Here is an 18,619-nt window from a genome sequence, read left to right as displayed (position 1 = left end):
GATCGATTTCGATTTAAAATCGAAATCGTGACACCCCTAATCCCTAGTCATCAGAGAGATTGCATATCAGCAAAAAAAAAAAAACGGTATCGGCCAATCACGAAGATCACAAATCGGTAATCAGTATCGGCTGCAAAAATCCTGATCGGAGCATCCCTACTACACTGTAAAAAATTTGCTGTAATTTTGCGGCTGGTTGCCAGTAACTTACTGTAGAAGATAAAGTCTGAAAATGTTTCATGTTCATTTAACTTCGAACAAAATGTTGCCACTAAATAACATAAATGTAAAATCTACAGTAAGTTACTGACAGCTAGTTGCCAGTAATACCCATTAATACTGTAATTTCTACAGACATTTTTTACAGTATATCTATGGCTTACTTTCATATGCGTCAGTTTGCGCGTTAGCTTGATGAATAGATCGCTCATTTGTCTTGATGGGTTTTGCAATTGTGTCATTATATCTGGCTATAACATTTTTAGCACTGTTTTAGCACTGTCACTTGACTCTCTCACTTAAAATCCAGCAGTTCCCGCACATTCCCACACTATTTCAGTGATTGGCTCATTAGTTGCGAATATTGTCGCTGTCATTTTAATAAAGTTATGTCATCATGTTATGTTCACATCGCACCCATCCTCTTCCTTGCTTTCCATGTGAAACATTGCAACCTTGTCCTCCTGCATGCTTTCCATGCTAAATCAATGGTATGCTTCGATTTATCGCGCTGCTGTTCAGTGTATTGAGAACAGCCCGTCACTCGCGCACTATGCTCCTAAATTATTTTACAAGTTTGCACACAAATATTTTTTTGGCGCAAATGTGAGTGAAATACTCACATTGTAGAGCTCTATTAACCGATGACCGCTTGACCGATGGTTGACCATATCAACGGTCAAAGTTGTCGGTTGTCGGTTTAAAAAAGTGATCTCTAAATTAGGCTATTATAGACGTGGACTAAACGCTACTACAGTTAGCCATCTCATTCCAATTTCCAGGATCTTTTTGTCTGAAGTGAACAAATCACTAACACCCAATTTTTCATAACTCGCCAGTTTTTACTTAAAAACCAATAAAAACATTTGGTGCAAGGTCACAGCATTTGGGTCCTGCACAAGGTCATGGCGTGCTCACTAGGGCTGTCAAAATTGCTCAAAAATGACATTCGAATATTCTCCCTAAAAAACCCACGAATATTCGAACTATTCGAATATCTGGTTGCCCATTTTTTCAACGACGTTTAATGACGCATTACGTCAATAACAGGACAAATTAATATAAAGAGACATAACTTCTTCTATAGGTAGTCTATTTAAGTTTAAACATATTTGACAACGTATATTACATACACAAAACAAGTAAATCAAGAGACATCAAAGTGATATGGTACCTCGGTTACATTGCTTGACAAAACTCCCTGAAGCCTGCTCCATCCACGACACTGATCGGTCTCATGTCCTTACAAATGAACGAAATTAATTTCTCTGTTATGACCTCTTGTCGTGTTGCAGACAAAGAGCTTGTGGCGGGCGATGCAAAGTAAGTGTTAAGACCTGACTGTTTAGCTGGAGTTCCACACATTGTGATCTCGTACACACTGCAAACTTTCAGGAGAGACAACCGCATTTAAATGTGAAAATGTGAAGATTGACACGGAGATAACCATAGCAACGGTCTGCCGTCTCACGTGCTTATCACTCACAGCTTTAAAGAAAATAATTTAACAGCATTATGTTTTGCAATAAACCTCCGTCGTGTCGTTGTGTATTGTACGCATCTGTGAGGCTGCCGCGCGCTCTTGCAGTTATGCCAGGTCCTCGTCTTTTTTGTACTCACATACCATTTTAGCGCTTAACCGTTTATGGTGTTGTTAAAATGTGAAGGTGCCAGTCCCAATATTTTGATCTTTGAGGTAAAGCGTTTGGATTTATTTCGGTTTATTATTGGATTTTTCGTGTTCGCTGTTTTTTTAGTGCAAGATCTGGCAACGCTGAGCAGCAAACGCTTGTGCCTCTGTCATTCTCTGTATCGCGCATACAGAAGACTTTTCCCCCTTCAAATAATTTGTTTCTTCAGAAGAGAGACCTGTCATGTCCATGATGCACGTTAAAACACTTTATTAACTACTAGTTGTTCAGTTCGGTTATGTAGGCTACACACTATGCAAAGTTTCTGTAAACGCGGTTGTCACTGCAGGAGTTAATGCGGTTGTAGAATGCGATTGTCAGTCCCGTAAATTACGTGTGTGTAAAAAAGTGTGTGTGTACAGAACAAGATTAAGCATTAAAAGTGACAAACAAATTAATATGCAGTGTGTACAAGATGCCATGCTCATTTGGGTGCACATTTTCGAGATGTGACATCATGTTGCTAGTGGTCGAATGGTATGCTAACAACTTTATTTCGCGGCTCAACAATTTTACCTCCTACCGACCAAAATCCAAAGTACTTCCAGACATAGCTTTTTAGATTTTTGGGGGGTTAAACTCGTTTTCTCTTTTAACAGTGACAGACAGTGTGACTACTGTGACCTGTCCCTGAACCAGGCGCACTAGTGCGCCACAAAGCAGACAGCCACGCCTCTACTACCGTGGGCTTAAATAAAAAAATGTATTCGAATATTAATTTTCATATTCGAAATTCGTTTTTTTTTACTATTCGAATATATATTCGAATTTAGAATATTCGTTGACAGCCCTAGTGCTCACAAGGTCTGCAAAAAGTAAACGCTACAGGCTAAAACACTTGAGATGATGTAAGTTGCAACTTGTGTGATACAATGCTTAAATACAGTAGTAGCACATATGTGTACACGTAACTTGTTATATTAGTTTCAATATTTTATTAAATTTTATCTTCATTCACATTGCATCAAGCAAAAATTAAATGCAGCAGTCTCAGACTTGAAGAAAATTGCTGAACTTTTAAACCTATTTTGTGCACATTTCACCATATTTTAATGAAATAAAGAAAGTCCTCCCTCTGTTAGCATATATTTCTTTCTGCATATTTCAGCATATAAAATACAAATATTTTTTGTAAAATCCTTCATTCAAATAGTAAATAAAATGAAGCAATAAAATAATTAAAACAAAAGTCTCTCCTGATTGCATTAGAAATTATTAACATCACGGCTTTTAATAGTTAAGTGCAGATTAAGTTTTGTTTTTGTAAATCGTCTGACATGAATTTTACCACTTAATTAGGTTTTGCTTTGTAGAAAGCCTTACTTTAAAGTTAATTTCTTTTTGCATCAATTGTATCTTAATTTTAATAAATGTTTCATCAACCAATTGCATGTATTTAATGAATAAAAAGCAAATATAGCAGACAATATAATAACCGTGACATTTGCTTGCATTGCATTGTTAACTAGAATGCAACAACCTCATCATAAAACAAGAGAAACTCATACATTAGCATTAAATATCTTTGCTGTATTCTTTCTAGAACAGACAAGGGCTTTCTCGCGGCTCGCATCAGCAGAGCATTGCATCGTCCATGTTGCCCTTAACAGAAGTTGACACAAAAAATTTAATTATACAAAAGAGTTGTTCTGTCCGGCACACAGTGAGTTAGACCTGCATTGGTCAGTGCGTCTTTTATTCATTCTGAAGGTGCCTGTTTTATCCTTTGGTTTTATTGTGTTGCAGTCTATAAGATGGGCTTAGATTTGGAAATACATTAAATCTAATTTTTAGTGGTAACTAGGGGTGTAACGGTACGTGTATTCGAACCGGACCGTTTCGGTTCAGGGCTTTCGGCACGGTGCACACATGCACCGAAAGGCCGAATGCATTTAGTGTGCGCCTGTGCGGAACATAATACGTGCGTTTCCGCACGAACATATTAAGTGGCGGAAGTCTCCTCGTTCAGCGCAAGTCTTCTGTCAAACATATAACATAAATCGGCCCGCAGAAAGATTTTTATTTAATTAGTTGTATATACGTTTGATTATTTTTTTTAAAGTTTACGTGTCGTATCTAAAAGCGAATGTTAAAAGCGTGTCAATGCGCTGCTTTGTTCTTTCAAAAGTGCGTGAAAGGGTTGCGCGTCTTTCGTTGCTACGCAATAATGAGACGCGCTTTCTGTGACAGCGAGAATACGTGATCAGATTTTTCATCTGCACCTCACGTCAATCATATCATTGTCACAATGCGATCAGCTGGTCGGGACACGGAAGAGCTGTAACCCGGGCTCTCAGCTGTTACTCAGCTGCGGAGGGGTTCGTTAGTAAAGTCACAGGCAGCTTACATTGACAATACAAGCAAAGATTTGGAGAAACGTGCAAAAGATCAAAGATGGCTATGTATGCAACTCACTAATCTCAAAATGAGTGTATAATAAGTATATCATCATGTTGCTTGCTATGCAGTTACACATAGAGCAGTAATATTATTTTATACAGAGATGGTACATAGCCAATTCAATACTGTGAGGTAAACAATCCAAAATAAATCAAAACAGAACATTTTTGGTGGCAAAAATGTAGGCTAATTGTTCATAAATGTATTCAGGAATTGAATTTGTTAGTTCAAGGTTTTAGTAGAAAAAGTTTAAGAAAAGGTTAAGAAAAGAGTTACCTTCTGTTATAAGATAATGTAAAAAAGAACTTTGCAGTAGTATTTTATTTATTATTTTTTCATTTTATATATTTTTTATATGTTATATTTTAATAAAAAGTGTTTAAAAAAAGTGTAAACAAATTGTAAAAAAAGTTTATAGTAATAAACAACCTGCAGTTTAATGTTTGCAATTTTCCCTTACTGTACCGAAAATGAACCGAACCGTGGCTTCAAAACCGGGGTTCGCACCGAACCGTGATTTTTGCGTACCGTTACACCCCTAGTGGTAACAGATACTGTATGGTGATGATGAGCATCATCTTTCTTTATTATTGTTAGCACTACCTCGAACTACTCAAAGCGACATCTTTTCAGAGCTGTCATTTTCTTAAATGAGCCGTGGCAATGTTTCAAATTAGCTTCTAACGCTTGACAAATGCCTTTATTTTCAACGCGATCACCTTGTACCCAAACCATTTTGAAACTAAGGAGCCATTTGTCCTCTGATTACATACAAGCTCCTCGGGATTTTTAAAAAGTGTTGTGAAGGGCGGCGCCAGTGTAGTGTGTGTGTGAGAGGCAGAGCGGCATAGAGATGCGAAGTTGCACGGCTCCAAATGGCTGTTATTTCAAACATCGTAGCATATTTTAAACTAATCTGTTAATGAGGCTTGGTTGTCGGTCAAGAACATTTTTCTTTTTCGCCATCCCTAGATTGAATTCAACTTCTTTGTCCACTTTTGACTGCTTCTTTTCTGATTACTTTAAGGGGATGGTCTGCGGACGAGTCAATAAAAAAACGTGTGTGAGAAATTATGGGTTCAAATTGATGTGCACTAATATTATGTCAGAGTCCACTGCTTGTGTTGTAAACATGCTGGAAACATTTTGTACATGTATATGTAAGAGCTTTCTCAGATTTTTCAGAGCAATTGATAAAATAAGCTTGCACAACTTTCAACTTTCATTGTAGAATTAAACAAAAATAAAAGAGGAGGAGATCAGCCGCTTTAGTGTTATCAATAAAGACACTGTGGTTTTGCACTACAAGTCAGGACTGATGGGAAAACATTGTGCTCGGTAGGGATGTCCGATAAGCCGGTAGGTAGATTTAACCGGTAGTCTTTTGTCAACATAGATGTTACATGCTCACTTCATGTTGCTGTGTGCGTGGTCACGCTAGTTTTTAAGCACTGCAGTTAAAACAAGTGATTATAATCTGTTGAAACACAAACAACAGGGCTATATATGTGTGTGCTGTTTCTGTGTGAGAGGAGCAGGCAAGCCGGGTATCTGCTGCACATTGAGCTTGTGAGCATTTTAGCCACTTTATTGGCCTTTAATGCACACATTAAAATGTTTGTGTTTGCAATTATCCTCATAAACACACAGTCACTTAGGGCTTAAGAGAAATAAAAAGCTCAAAAGGATAATGCACGTGTGGTGTGTAATAGTATTGGATCCGTACTTTGGTTTTAAATAGAAGTTACCTAATATTGTGCCTGTCTGTCATTCATGTTCATCAAAATAATAATAATAAATAATAATCTAAAAGAATATCTGATAAATCTGATCTGATAAATTATAGAGGTGTAATACACAATGTCATGGACATGGTTCGGTTCATGTTTAGGATTGACTGACAATCTCTTCTGAAAGGGAACACATGCAAATTTTCCCCATATAATTCCATAAACAATTGGTAGTCTTGAGATGATACCTGTCTAGGTGGTGTCTCGATTGGAAAGATATTGCTATCAAAATGTGTCATTAAAAAGTACATTGGTTGACCAATTTACAGTGTCAGCATTGATGTGAATCACATGTCAGACAATTGGGAGCTTTCTTCCATGAGTCACCGATTCGTCTTTAATATTGTATGTTACTCTATTTTTTCCTTGTTCAATTCTTATTATTTTGTTGCTTTCTTTCTACTTAGATTGATATTTCTTGGTGTTCTTTCTGCCCCTGGACATTTGTCATTTTTATTTTGTTGTTTATTTGCTTTCACATCATTGTTTATTTCTTGCCCAGGTTAAGCAGTTTGACATTGGGGGAGTCTGAACGCCGGTCTTCCTTTGGCCAGCAAAGAGATAAGCAGTCAGCTTTTTCCTCCGAGAACACAGGTATTTTAAAAATTGTTAATTAGGTCTTTAATGAAATGGTATTAACAAATATGTCTTCTGTAATATGCCAGGGACGGGCTTAGTCCAAAGATGTGTGGTGGTTCAACGGGACAATTTGGGGTTTGGCTTCACTGTGTGTGGGGAGAGGATCAAACTAGTGCAGAATGTTCGACCAGGTAACTGCACATAAGTAGACTTACACTTTAAAACGTTAACGAATTAGGGTTGATCTAAATCTTATTTATATGGGTTAATATGGGTAATTTTTAGTATCTTTTATTTAAATATATGTTTGATATATACTTATTATTCACTATACACATTACTTTATCCTTCTTTCTTCAAAGGTGGGGCAGCCGTCAAGGCTGGAGTTCAGGAAGGGGACAGAATTATTAAGGTATTCTTATTTTCACCTTAGGGAACTTGAATTTATAGCTACAAAACACTGTATGCATTTGTTTACCACCATGGTTTGGTAACAAAAAACAAAATGAAAAAAATTAATTGATCACTAAAAGTTAAATTTTTCCAAGTACCCCTTCCCGTTTAAAAAACATAACCAATAGCATTTTGTAAATGTGAGCGCAATTCCAAAAAAGCACAGATGGAAGTGGTAATATCTGCGGGTTATTTCCTAAAAAACGCAAATTAAATTGCATAAATAACTAGACAATACTGTAGCGATTTTAAAGGAGGGGCTTAATGATAATTAATAATATTAATTATTAATATTTTAAAAACATTCTCCACCATCCCAATTAAGGGAAACAAACCAAAGCTCAAATGTAAAGTACTTACAATGGATTGTAATCAATTATAAGTATGTGGATCAAATAAAGGTCTTTGGTGTCTGGCCAGCACTCGTCCAGCGAATGTTTAGTAAGACACTAAAGACTATATTAGGATATAGCTCTCTTGGCTAAGGAGATGAATATCCTAAAATTGATCCAACAGCTTTAAGAGCAGGTAGCGACACCTTTAATGATTTGGCATGAACTACAAACAACATCATGTTTAATACAAATCAGACTTTATTGACTAACTAAACACATACTACTCTAAACACACACACACACACACACACACACACACACACACACATTCTGGTTTCCATGTTTTGTGGGGACATTCCATAGACGTAATGCATTTTATACCATACAAACTGTATATTCTATTCCTCTTACCTACCCCATTCCCTAACCCCAACCATCACAGAAACATTTCTCTTACTTCACATTTTCAAGAAACATCATTCTGTTTGATTTATAAGCTTGTTTCCTCATGGGGACATCAAAATGTCCCCACAAGGTCACAAAAACACTGGTATTCCTATCTTTGTGGGGACAATTGGTCCCCACAACGTGATAATTACCAGGTACACACACACACACACACACACACACACACACACACACACACACACACACACACACACACACACACACACAGGTCAGCATTGGAAGAAGGTAAAGGTTTAAGTAGAGAAAAGAATAAAGCATGAAGTTATGGCAGTATTTGTAATTCAGCAGATCAAAGCCTAAAACGAACCATCAGTTACTTAATGATGCGTGATGCATCAGTGAATAAGACTAAGTATGATACTTGCATGTCTTGCCCATTAAAAGAAAGTGTCCTGATGTAGTTTGGTGAGGCTTCAGTTGATCCTTGGCTGAAAGGATTGATGAGAGAAAAACCAGCTTGAAGCAGATGATCCTTCGTAAATGAACAGACAAGGCCGAAGCCTGGCACAAACTTAGAGGTACGCTGGAAACCTCTAGTTTCACATCCTCATTCTGATGAGAGTCCTGAAAGCACTCAAATGTATCCAGAAAGAAAAACTGAAGAGATGTGTGTGCTCCACACACACAACTCAGATAAGAACTCCGATAACAATTCCCACATCAGAACTCCATCTCGCTAGCCTGACGTTGTCATACTCAATTCTAGTCAGAATTTGAGTCTGATACCGCTCCATTGAGCTATAATTATGAGGCGTGTCTCAACCGAAAAATGCCTCTGCACTCAATTGAATAGACCTACGACCAATCAGAGCAACGGAGTGTGTGTGTGTGAGTGTATGTTGAAATTACGTCTTTGCAGCCTGACCGAACTGCTAGTTATTTCGCTACAATGACACTAACATTGTGATTATACTGAGTTAGCGAATGTACATCAACACCTATTATGTTTACAACATTTCGTTTATATCACAACATGAAGTATTTACTAAGTCATAGAGTAAGACTATCTCTTACCGTTTGTACGTTAGGTGAACTTCATCCACGACAATACCCATTACGTTGGCTTGAAAATATTGGAGCCTAGCATGTCCCTCCACTTATTCAGCAGTCACGATTCCGGGCTTCCGAAAAGAAGCTGGCAACGACCGCTAATTATATCCATCTCGTCGTGCACGCTGAGTTGCATCGCCGTGATAACGTTAGCCATTTCAGTTGCGACCAACTTTTGCCGAATAGGACATCAACAAATGCCCTGCTCGCGTTTCTCTGTTCCTCTTTTAAAATCAATGCTCTGTCGATATCTTTTAGTACAGACTCAATGTCAGAATCCACACATCTGAACTCTACAGCGGCAGCCATTCAACACACCCGCTCTTTGGTGACGTGGTTCATTATGTTACTGTTGATTATCTGTCCATCATCGTATAAAGCCCGCCCTGACAATTTGATTGGTTCGACCAGCATTTGTCTTAGCATAGTAGCTCCTCAACGGAGAAACGCCAGACTGATTTTCCCGTTTTCAAATTCTTGTGGGCGGGGCTAAGATCGGCTGGCACCCAGGCTACCATCTCGCATAAGAAGACCTCAGAACTCTCCCAACTCAACTCTTAAGAAACTCGGGGTGTGTTCTTACGCAGGGGTTTTTAAGCTGTGAAGCTAAACACCCTTAAGTTGCGTCTGACCCAATCAGAGGTCACACTTTCAGAGGGAAAGTTAACTGTCTTTGTCTTCCAACATGCTGTTTTGCATATGGAATTGGATTCGATGTTAAGGTGGAAATGTTAAAGAGTTTCATAATATTATTATGAAGGAGAGTTTCCTAAACATAATGCATATTATCATTCAGGAAATCAAAAATGGATCACATAGATACCAAACAAGGACTAGATATGATTTGGATTAAGTAAGTAATACTAAACATTGATTTAAACTAGTTTGGGTTAATATACTAATATACATAAACACCAAGAACATAATCCATGATGAGATTAGAAGTAGTTGATTAAGAAATTTCCCTTATACATTTATAAGTGCATACATGCATAACTAAATAGAAAGTTTCTTTGTCTGTCCCGAAGTCTCCCACATTCTTTTGTGGTAGTAAAACTCTAATCTCTAATCTTGATGTGTTGCCATAGTCACAAGAGATCTGTTCTGCTTTGAAGTGTTAAAGCAGTTAGGTGGGTAGGGTTACGGACCCCTGGGCTTAGCCTGCTTTTTGAATGAGGGTCTGCACTTATATTTATGAAATATAAGAAGTTATTGTGTGTCTGATCTGGCTCATTTGTTACATATCCCCCCATTCGCACATTGTTGTCTGACCTGTAGACAACAACGTGCGATGGAAAACACATGAAGATCAGACATGCATCCAGCACACAATGCCAGTAGATTGTGATGGACTTGTGGCAAGTGCTTCTTAGAGTGGTGGTCTTGTGATAGCAGAGGCTGTCCCTAGATGGTACTGTGGTTGTTCCAAGGCTTTTGGGTCAGCGTGCGGGTATAGCAGGTGTTAGGACAGTCAGATGCTGGGTGAGACTTGTGTAAGGAGCTCTCTTGCTAGTGCCATCAGCTCCTGGAACTTAGGTGCAGATGGTTCCTGTTCTTCTTGCAAAGTCTCAGATGTGTACCTGTTTAAAGACTTTTGGGATGGATGATGCTGTCGTTGGCTGTTGAATCGCCAGCTCTGTTTCCAGTGTGTTTTCCCTGGAAGTTTGGTCCATGGTTTCTCCCAGCGGTTGGTCTTGTATCTGGATCTACCATGGTGACAGTTCCCTTTCAGTCTGTCACTACGACGTCACGTATATAAGCCGCAGGTGCGCAATACCAAATTAGCTTTTATTCGAAGCCGGCAGACATCTGGTCACAAGAAGCAAACTGATCTTCGTAGATCCTGTGCTGAAAGAGAAAAATATCTCAGCTTGCCGAAGTTGGTTGGACCAAGGCACCTCAGCAGAGGCTTGCAGTATTTTTTCTCCACCCTCTCTCTCTCTCTCTCTCTCTCTCTCTCTCTCTCTCTCTCTCTCTCTCTCTCTCTCTCTCTCTTTTAGGATTTAGAATTTAGGATTTGAGTTCGAGTGAGTGCGTTGCCTCTCCCTGTGTGCTTCACCAGCTTGCACAAAAGAGGGATTTCTCTAAAAGAGCAGCACGTTTGAGCTTTGTGTCTTTTTAAAGACAGCCACTCATTCGTGTCACGGTCGGGTTCGTCTTTTTAAAGATGGAATTCCGTCCGTGCTCCGTTCCTGGATGCGGTGTGTTCATCGCCCCCCGGGATGGCCACGAGCGTTGTCTTTCGTGTCTGGGGCTCCAGCACGCTGAGGCAGCGTTCCGTGATAGCTCATGCTCCGTCTGTGAGGGCATGTCTATGGCGGATTTGCAGAGATGGGTGTCATTCCAAGCCTAGGGCGGGCCTGTAAGCAGTCTTCCGTGCTAATCGTGCTGCTTACAACCTGTGGGGAGGCAGCTTTAGCCCTGCATGCCATGGCATTGCTGCAGGTTCACCAGGCTAAGGCTCTGAGGGACCTGCACGCAGGAGGTCACCACACGTGCCGTCGGTCGTGCGATGTCCACCCTGGTTGTCCAGGAACGCCACGTCCACGTCGGGGCCTCAGTCTGCCCCTCGCCAAGGGCGTCGTGCGGCGGCCGCCCCCGTTCTTCCCCAGGGCCCTTCTAGGAGGCGAGGAACCGGTCATCAGCAGTACGCCCCACCCACTCAGCCCGCTTCAAAGGGTGCTAAATGAAAGTTGAAGGGGCCCTGAGACGGGCAACCTGGAGATGGAGGGGATCGCTCTTCGGGAGATGGTGAAGGCACCACTCCCCCCACCGGAGGAGGGCTGGTTGGGGAATCCTTGGTTTCATTTTGTTTCTGTTCCGCCGACTTTTCAGTCAGCACCCACTCAGTCACAGAAAGAGCGAATTCCACTTTCATCTCCAGGTCTTCAGATGAATTCCAGGCAGGCTCATAACCCCCCTCGTTCTTCGACTCGTCAGAGGAGCGCGAGAGTGATGCACGGGCTCATAACCCCTTCGTGCTTTCTGACTTCTCAGAGGTACGTAGGAGATGGTTACAGGCTCATAACCCATCGTCCTCCTCCTTCGCCAGATGGTGCATCGAGTGGCCTGAGGTGTCTTCAACAGAGCCTCTCCTGCTGAACTACCCACCAGCGGACTCGGGTGAGTGTAACCACACACAACACTGCTGTCTGTGCGGCCGAAATGCACACACTGGCGATCACCTCCGCTGCGAGCGCCCCGGGGACACCGATCGTGCCATTAATCCCCCTTGCACAGTGTCTGGGGGCGTGGGAACAGCTTCCCAGCCCATCGCGTTGGCTTTTATGCACGTTTCGTCTCTGCTATGCAATCCAATTTTCCCGGCGTCCCCCCAAATTCTCCTGTGTCCGTTTCACTGCGGTGAGAGCTGCCGATGCGCACGTCAGACCAGCTCTTTGTCTGTTATGGTGGTCAGCAGAAAGGGAAAGCTGTCACCAAGCAGAGGATGTCCCATTGGATTGTGGATACTATAGTTCTTGTTAAGGCGCCCACATATGTCCCCTACTGGGGTTCATATGTGTGTATAGTCTGTGGAGTTTTAATCCTCCACATTTTCCCTTAGCAGAGCCTGCTCTGCTCTCTCTGCATACCATGTACTGTCCAGTGGTGGACGAATTACACAAATCATGTACTTGAGTAAAGTAAAGATACCCAGGGTAAAATATTACTCAAGTAAAAGTAGAAGTACTTGCTTAAAATTTTTGAGTAAAAGTACAAAAGTATCTGCCTCAAAATGTACTTAAGTACAAAAGTACTGTGATTTATTATGTCTGTATCATATTGTCACGAAACTCAAATTATGTTTAAAAACTCTCTTGGCTCACTAATCTATTAATAGAAGGACATTAATTATTCAGACACTGATGTTTATTTAAATTATCATAAGCCTAAAACCTTAAAGCCAAAACATTTCCTTTTTTTATGTTCTCAATGTTTAAATGTCTTCTGTATTTATATTTATGTTTTTACTGTTTGGAGCGTGTAAGGTGACCATATGAATTTCCTACCTGTGGATGATAAAGTTTACTTTGACCTTGATTTCCTTTAGCACCAAATGAAATAACAGGATTTGAGAGCAGAAAGTCTCATTTCAAGATTTATTTATTAAATAGTTTAACAGTTTAAGTGTAGTAAAAACTTCCTCACTTTCCATGTTTCTTTTCCTTGATGATGTTACAGTAACATACCTTTTAATGTTGGCTACCATGCTTTCTTGCAAAGAAAAGATTCAAAACATTAAATACATATCTAGAAATCAGTTTCCCTTTCTTTGACAAAAACAACAAGCCTTACAGAATATAATTTAAGAAACATTTCATGTGCTTTAGCATGTCATATGTATATATTTATACATAAATAAATGTATTAATATATTTTGGAAGCAAAACTTTTGAAAATATCAATCTACATCCCTTAACCCAATCCAATACCTAAACCTAACGTCTACAACAACTACCTTATTAGCTATTAATTAGCAGTAAATTGGAAGTTTACTGAGGCAAAAGTCATAATTAATAAGTGTTCCCCATACTAAAGTGTTACCGTAAATTCCGACATCGCTATTTACTGCAAAAATTATGGTTTGCCCTGGTGCAAGCTGTTAGTTATCTAACCCTAAGTCTAATGGGTAATATACTCAAAATAAAAATAAAAAATTACATTTTGATTGCATGGGACTTTAATGTTTGAAATAAAAAGCGAGGTTTCGAGGGGAAGAAACCAGGAAGATAAACAACGATACCTTGGACTACAAAATTTTTATGTTTGATGTGGAAAACTGGGCTGAGAAGAAATGTCAAATCCCACAAGCTGTTTTTCAAAAACACAATACATGACCACCATATCACTGAAATTGAAGGTTAACTTAACATTGAATTGTGAAGCCAAACAAGCTCACCAGCCACCACTGCTTTGCCTATTAAAATACATTCTGTTTGTCCATGTTAATTTTTTTATTAGCTGTGGCCCCATAAACTGCTTGGACTAATCTTACAGAGTTAGTCCTCAGTTGCTTTCTTCAATACTGGTCATAACTAATTCAGTTATAAAAAAAGGTAGATTGGTCTAATTTGATGCCGAAAAATAAGACGAGTGTAGTCCTAATTGCTAGTTTGTCAGATTAGTTCTTAATACACAGTAGCCGCTTTTGAACTATCGCGCCTGTTCGAGCCATTGTTTTTGCAATGATTTCGCTCAGAGTCGTATAATAAGAGAGTTACAACACTCACATAGACGTCCGTTGTAAGAATGGAATGCGGAAGTAACAGTGTGTCAGTGACCCATAGTTCCAAACGCATCACTGAAGCCCATTCATTTCAATGACACTGCTGGTAAATCAATGAAATTACTGTTTCTCTTTACATTTTCGGACATTTCATGAATATAGTTAACAGTGATATTTTATGAACTCTGCTGTAGGTAATGATTATCATTAATAATAACTAATATTTTTTGTATTTTAATGAGTTGACAATTAATGTGTGATTAATATAGATTTAATGGTTTAATATTTTATTACTGGTGGCCATCTACTTTAATATATACTTATCATATATTTTTTATCTATTATGAGTAACACTAGGGGGCAACAGCGAGAAGCTAAATGCCTTATAAGAAAGTCACACTGCTTCACAATGCTGCTATGTGTTTCGTTGTGTTTGGTAGGTGATGTATCCTCGAAAATCATGTATAATTATATTAACATTTTATGTGTACTATAAATATAATTAAATATGAATTTAGTGTGTTTCTGTTATGTTTCATTGTTACAAATAACCGCCTTGGCGATCTTTTTGTTATTTTAATGTAGTAAAATTGTAGGAAATATGTTTTAAACAGATTGATAGCCATTTATATAGCCATATTTCTTCTACAAAAATTAAAGATAAACTGTATTGCTGTAGTTGCCATAGATAACCACAGTTATCTTTGGGTCACCATTAACTGTTTATCTATTAACTAATATGAGTCGTGTGACTGTATTTCCATCACTCCCTAGTAAAAAAACGTTATACACATAGTAAGAGTATAGTAAACAATTCACAATTCAAGCTAATATTTACCTAAAATAGTTGAAAACCTATGCAAACAGATTGACAGCCTTGCTTGATTTGGAACTGTAGAACGTTACATGAATCACGTGACTGCGCGGCAGCAAGATCAAAGTGTGTCGTTACTCTCTTATTATACGACTATGAGTTCGCTCTGCAAGTTGACACTGCAATACAAGAGTTTAGCATGCGTTTCAGGCAGTTGACCGAGCTGGCATTTGCACGTCATTGTAAGTCATGTCATTTAAAAAAAGCCATTTTAAAGCATAAAGAACTTTTTTAGTTATTTTTTTGATAGATATTACACATAAATGTTCATATACTCACGGGTATCTGGTATGCTTAAATGCCTTTCTTGGCGACATATATACTTAAGGAATACGCTATTGAACCAACTTATTGTGCCTATAATATGGTATTAATGTTATAGTTTTATAAAAATTATTTGTGGTCTTTTAAAAAACATACACAATGAAGCTATAAAGGCAATAACATTATTTACACTTACTATGTAATAAAAATTGTGTAGTTAATCATTATATCAATATGATAGTTCATCCATTGATGTGCAACATGCTTAACTGAATAGTTCTACTATTGTATGCAATGATAAAATCATCAGAAAACAATTAATATATTTAATTCAATAAATGTTCATGTATATATAGTTTATTGGTGCTTCCTGCTCTTTTTTGTTATTATTAATATGATTGTTATAATTAACATTTCTTAGAGTCAGAATTAAAGATGTTTCAAAGCATTTGAGAGTTTTTGTCAGTCTTAATTTTGAATTTTGATTAATTTTCATTTTTACACCAGACATATAGGTTCAAAATATCGGTTATCGGTCTACTTGATCAGTAATAATCTGTATCGGCATCGGCTCTAAAAACACGTATCAGTCGACCTCTAGTACATGGTACCCGCATGTTTTTATGACAAACTCATTCATTTTAATGCAGTGTTCGTTGCTGGCTTTCTGTATACAGTAAATTCTCAGTATCAATTGTATTCACAGTGTGTTTGATTTCATACACAGCGCTGCGTAGACCTATCAATGTATGAATAAAATACCAATATAGCAGACAGCTCCTAATCCATTTGAATCGGATTAGCGGTGCTTTTATATGATAATGCATAAGTCGTCAAGCACTCACTCATTTACTAATTCAAATAGTAAATAATGTGTACAAATATAGCCGTCTACATAACTCTAACTCTTTACATAAGCATTTATGTTTCAGCCTTTGTGAAAATGACTGAGTCGATTAACCAACCTCACTATCGCTCACGCTGTTGGGAATGTGATATGGCACATTTACTCTTTCCCCGTAAATGTGTTATCTCGTCAAGGTTCAGCAACTTATACAACCCAGAAATAACGCCTCACGTGAAAGAGAAAATAACTCCATGTATGTTTTAAAGATTGCTCTGCATCTGATCTCTATCCTTCGCAAAAATTCAATTATCTAAGGTTTTTTGCTCAAAATTTTGTGTTTTTGAAGAAACCTACCCATATTTGAGAGGTGATAAAAAGAGAAGTAATGAAGGTAGGATTAAACGTTTTTTTTTTTTTTAAAGCAGCGGGTCTTTTTTCATTTTATATAATGTATGTTTCAGTGGTGAACAGTAACGAAGTAAATGTAATTTGTTACTGTAGTTTTTTCGCGTATCTGTACTTTACTCAAGTACTTTTATTTTGGGAGACTTTTACTTTACTACATTTTAAAGTCAAATGTCTTACTTTTTACTCTACTACATTTTGAAAAATCGGTCGTTCCTTCTTATTTATCAGTGGATAAAAAACTTAACTGGGCAAACTAAAGCTGCACAAAAAAAACTAAGATGCACACGTGATGCGTCAAACCACCAATCAGGGTATAGCATGCTCTTCGTTTTGAACTTGTTTTGGTTGCTGCGGTGGTTCACGTAAGCGACGCGAGTGCAGCAGCCAGCCAGTGTATCGTTTGGAGATTTAAAAACAACGGAGGAAATGACTTGGCCTGCCACAACAACAATGACCTTATTTAAGCGAGTTTTTTAAGTCCTTGAATAAAAGAACGAGTCCTTCGTGTCTTCTCTGCCTGCCTTGTAACTCTGCTATTTCTTTTAACAAGAATACTCCTTTAAATCTAAGGAAACGGGTAGAGGTAAGTCATTTTATTCTGTTTATATTTTTAAATGAGCAATCTTAACAGTAGCTTGCAGAAATAATAGTTTTATTGTGTAGTTAAAATATATACGACATTATCATGAATGAATTTTAAGCAAGTTAGCTATGCAGGCTGGAGCTATTTTTAGCCGTATAGTTAGCTGTATAGTTAGATGTTTCACTTAAGTTCATTGTATTTGAAGCTCAGTGCTCTGTTATTGTGAAATGACAATCAATCGCAATCAACACTGTTGTAAAATATATGACATTTTGACTAGCCATGCAGTGTATGATGCTTAAACAGGCAGGTGGATTGTAGTGCTCCTTATTAACTGAGATTCTTATTTTCAAACGTTTTCTTCCAAAATATATTAATACATTTATTTATGCATTACAATATACATATGACATGCTAATGCACATGAAATGTTTCTTAAATTATATTCTGTAAGGCTTATTGTATTTGCCAAAGGAAGGAAGACTGATCTCTAGATATGTATTTAATGTTTTGAATCTTTTATTTTGTAGAGAAAGCATAGTAGCCACATTAAACGGAATGTTGCTGTAACATCATCAAGGAAAAGAAACCTGAAAAGTGAGGAGGCTCCATCAACTTCCAGATATTAAAAGAAAACTCCTGTGAACCTGTGCTTAATTCAAGTTTTTGCTGCATCTAAACTTACATTTTTTAACAAATAAATCTTGAAATTTGACTTCCTGCTCTCAAATCCTGTTATTTCATTTGGTGCTAAATATTTTTTTTTTTTGCTTTAAGGTTTTAGGCTTATTATAATTTTAATAGACATCAGTGTCTGATTAATTAATGTCCGTCTATTACAGTTTTTCTCAATTGCTAAAACACTAAAACCCATTGGCTGAACAAAGTTCTCAGTTGCCTGAACTCATTTATCTAATTGTGCAGTCTGTTGTCAATTCACATCATAAAACACAATTTGCAGATCTCACTTAGACTTTTTAGCAAAACTCCAAACACATACTCATTCTCAAAAAACAATTTGCACTGTAATGCACATGTCATGCATACTGTTAAACACAAGCGCCAACCATCAATTACAGATGTCATCACACATGTTATTGATTAAACACAACCACTCAAAATGGATTTAACCTGTTTCAAATGATGTGACACAACCACTATAAGCCAGTTCACTGTTGTATACTTAAGCAATATCGCTCGAGTAGGAGTGTGATATAGCTCTATATCATCACGGCTGTGATTAGGCCAGAGGCACGAGGCCACAGGCCAAGTGCCGGAGGCAATCACAGCCGTGATGATATAGAGCTATATCGCACGACTCCGAGAGCGATATTGCTTTTATACAACAGTTTGACGGCACACGTTTGAAAAACGAAAACTAGAAAACAACAACGGAGTTATTTTAAAAGCCTCTTTGTTTGAGAACTACTT

At 38.1% G+C, this 18,619-nt stretch overlaps 1 protein-coding gene across 10 annotated transcripts in view; it reads left to right on the top strand.

The window, feature by feature from the left end:
- arhgef11 (Rho guanine nucleotide exchange factor (GEF) 11) overlaps positions 1-18,619 on the top strand; it is a 210,207-nt gene that overhangs the window by 53,842 nt on the left and 137,746 nt on the right. For 9 of the 10 annotated variants that reach the window (XM_073859775.1, XM_073859776.1, XM_073859769.1 and 6 more), the window contains 3 exons: positions 6,603-6,694; positions 6,766-6,870; positions 7,042-7,091. In XM_073859775.1, coding sequence (XP_073715876.1) covers positions 6,603-6,694; positions 6,766-6,870; positions 7,042-7,091 — 247 coding nt within the window. Of the gene's footprint in view, positions 1-6,602; positions 6,695-6,765; positions 6,871-7,041; positions 7,092-12,006; positions 12,109-18,619 lie in introns of those variants that run through there. The other variant, XM_073859777.1, reaches the window with a different exon arrangement.

Source organism: Misgurnus anguillicaudatus, chromosome 21, assembly GCF_027580225.2.
Source record: "Misgurnus anguillicaudatus chromosome 21, ASM2758022v2, whole genome shotgun sequence".
Taxonomy (NCBI): Eukaryota; Metazoa; Chordata; class Actinopteri; order Cypriniformes; family Cobitidae; genus Misgurnus; species Misgurnus anguillicaudatus.
This window is presented reverse-complemented; position numbering and strand designations above follow the sequence as displayed.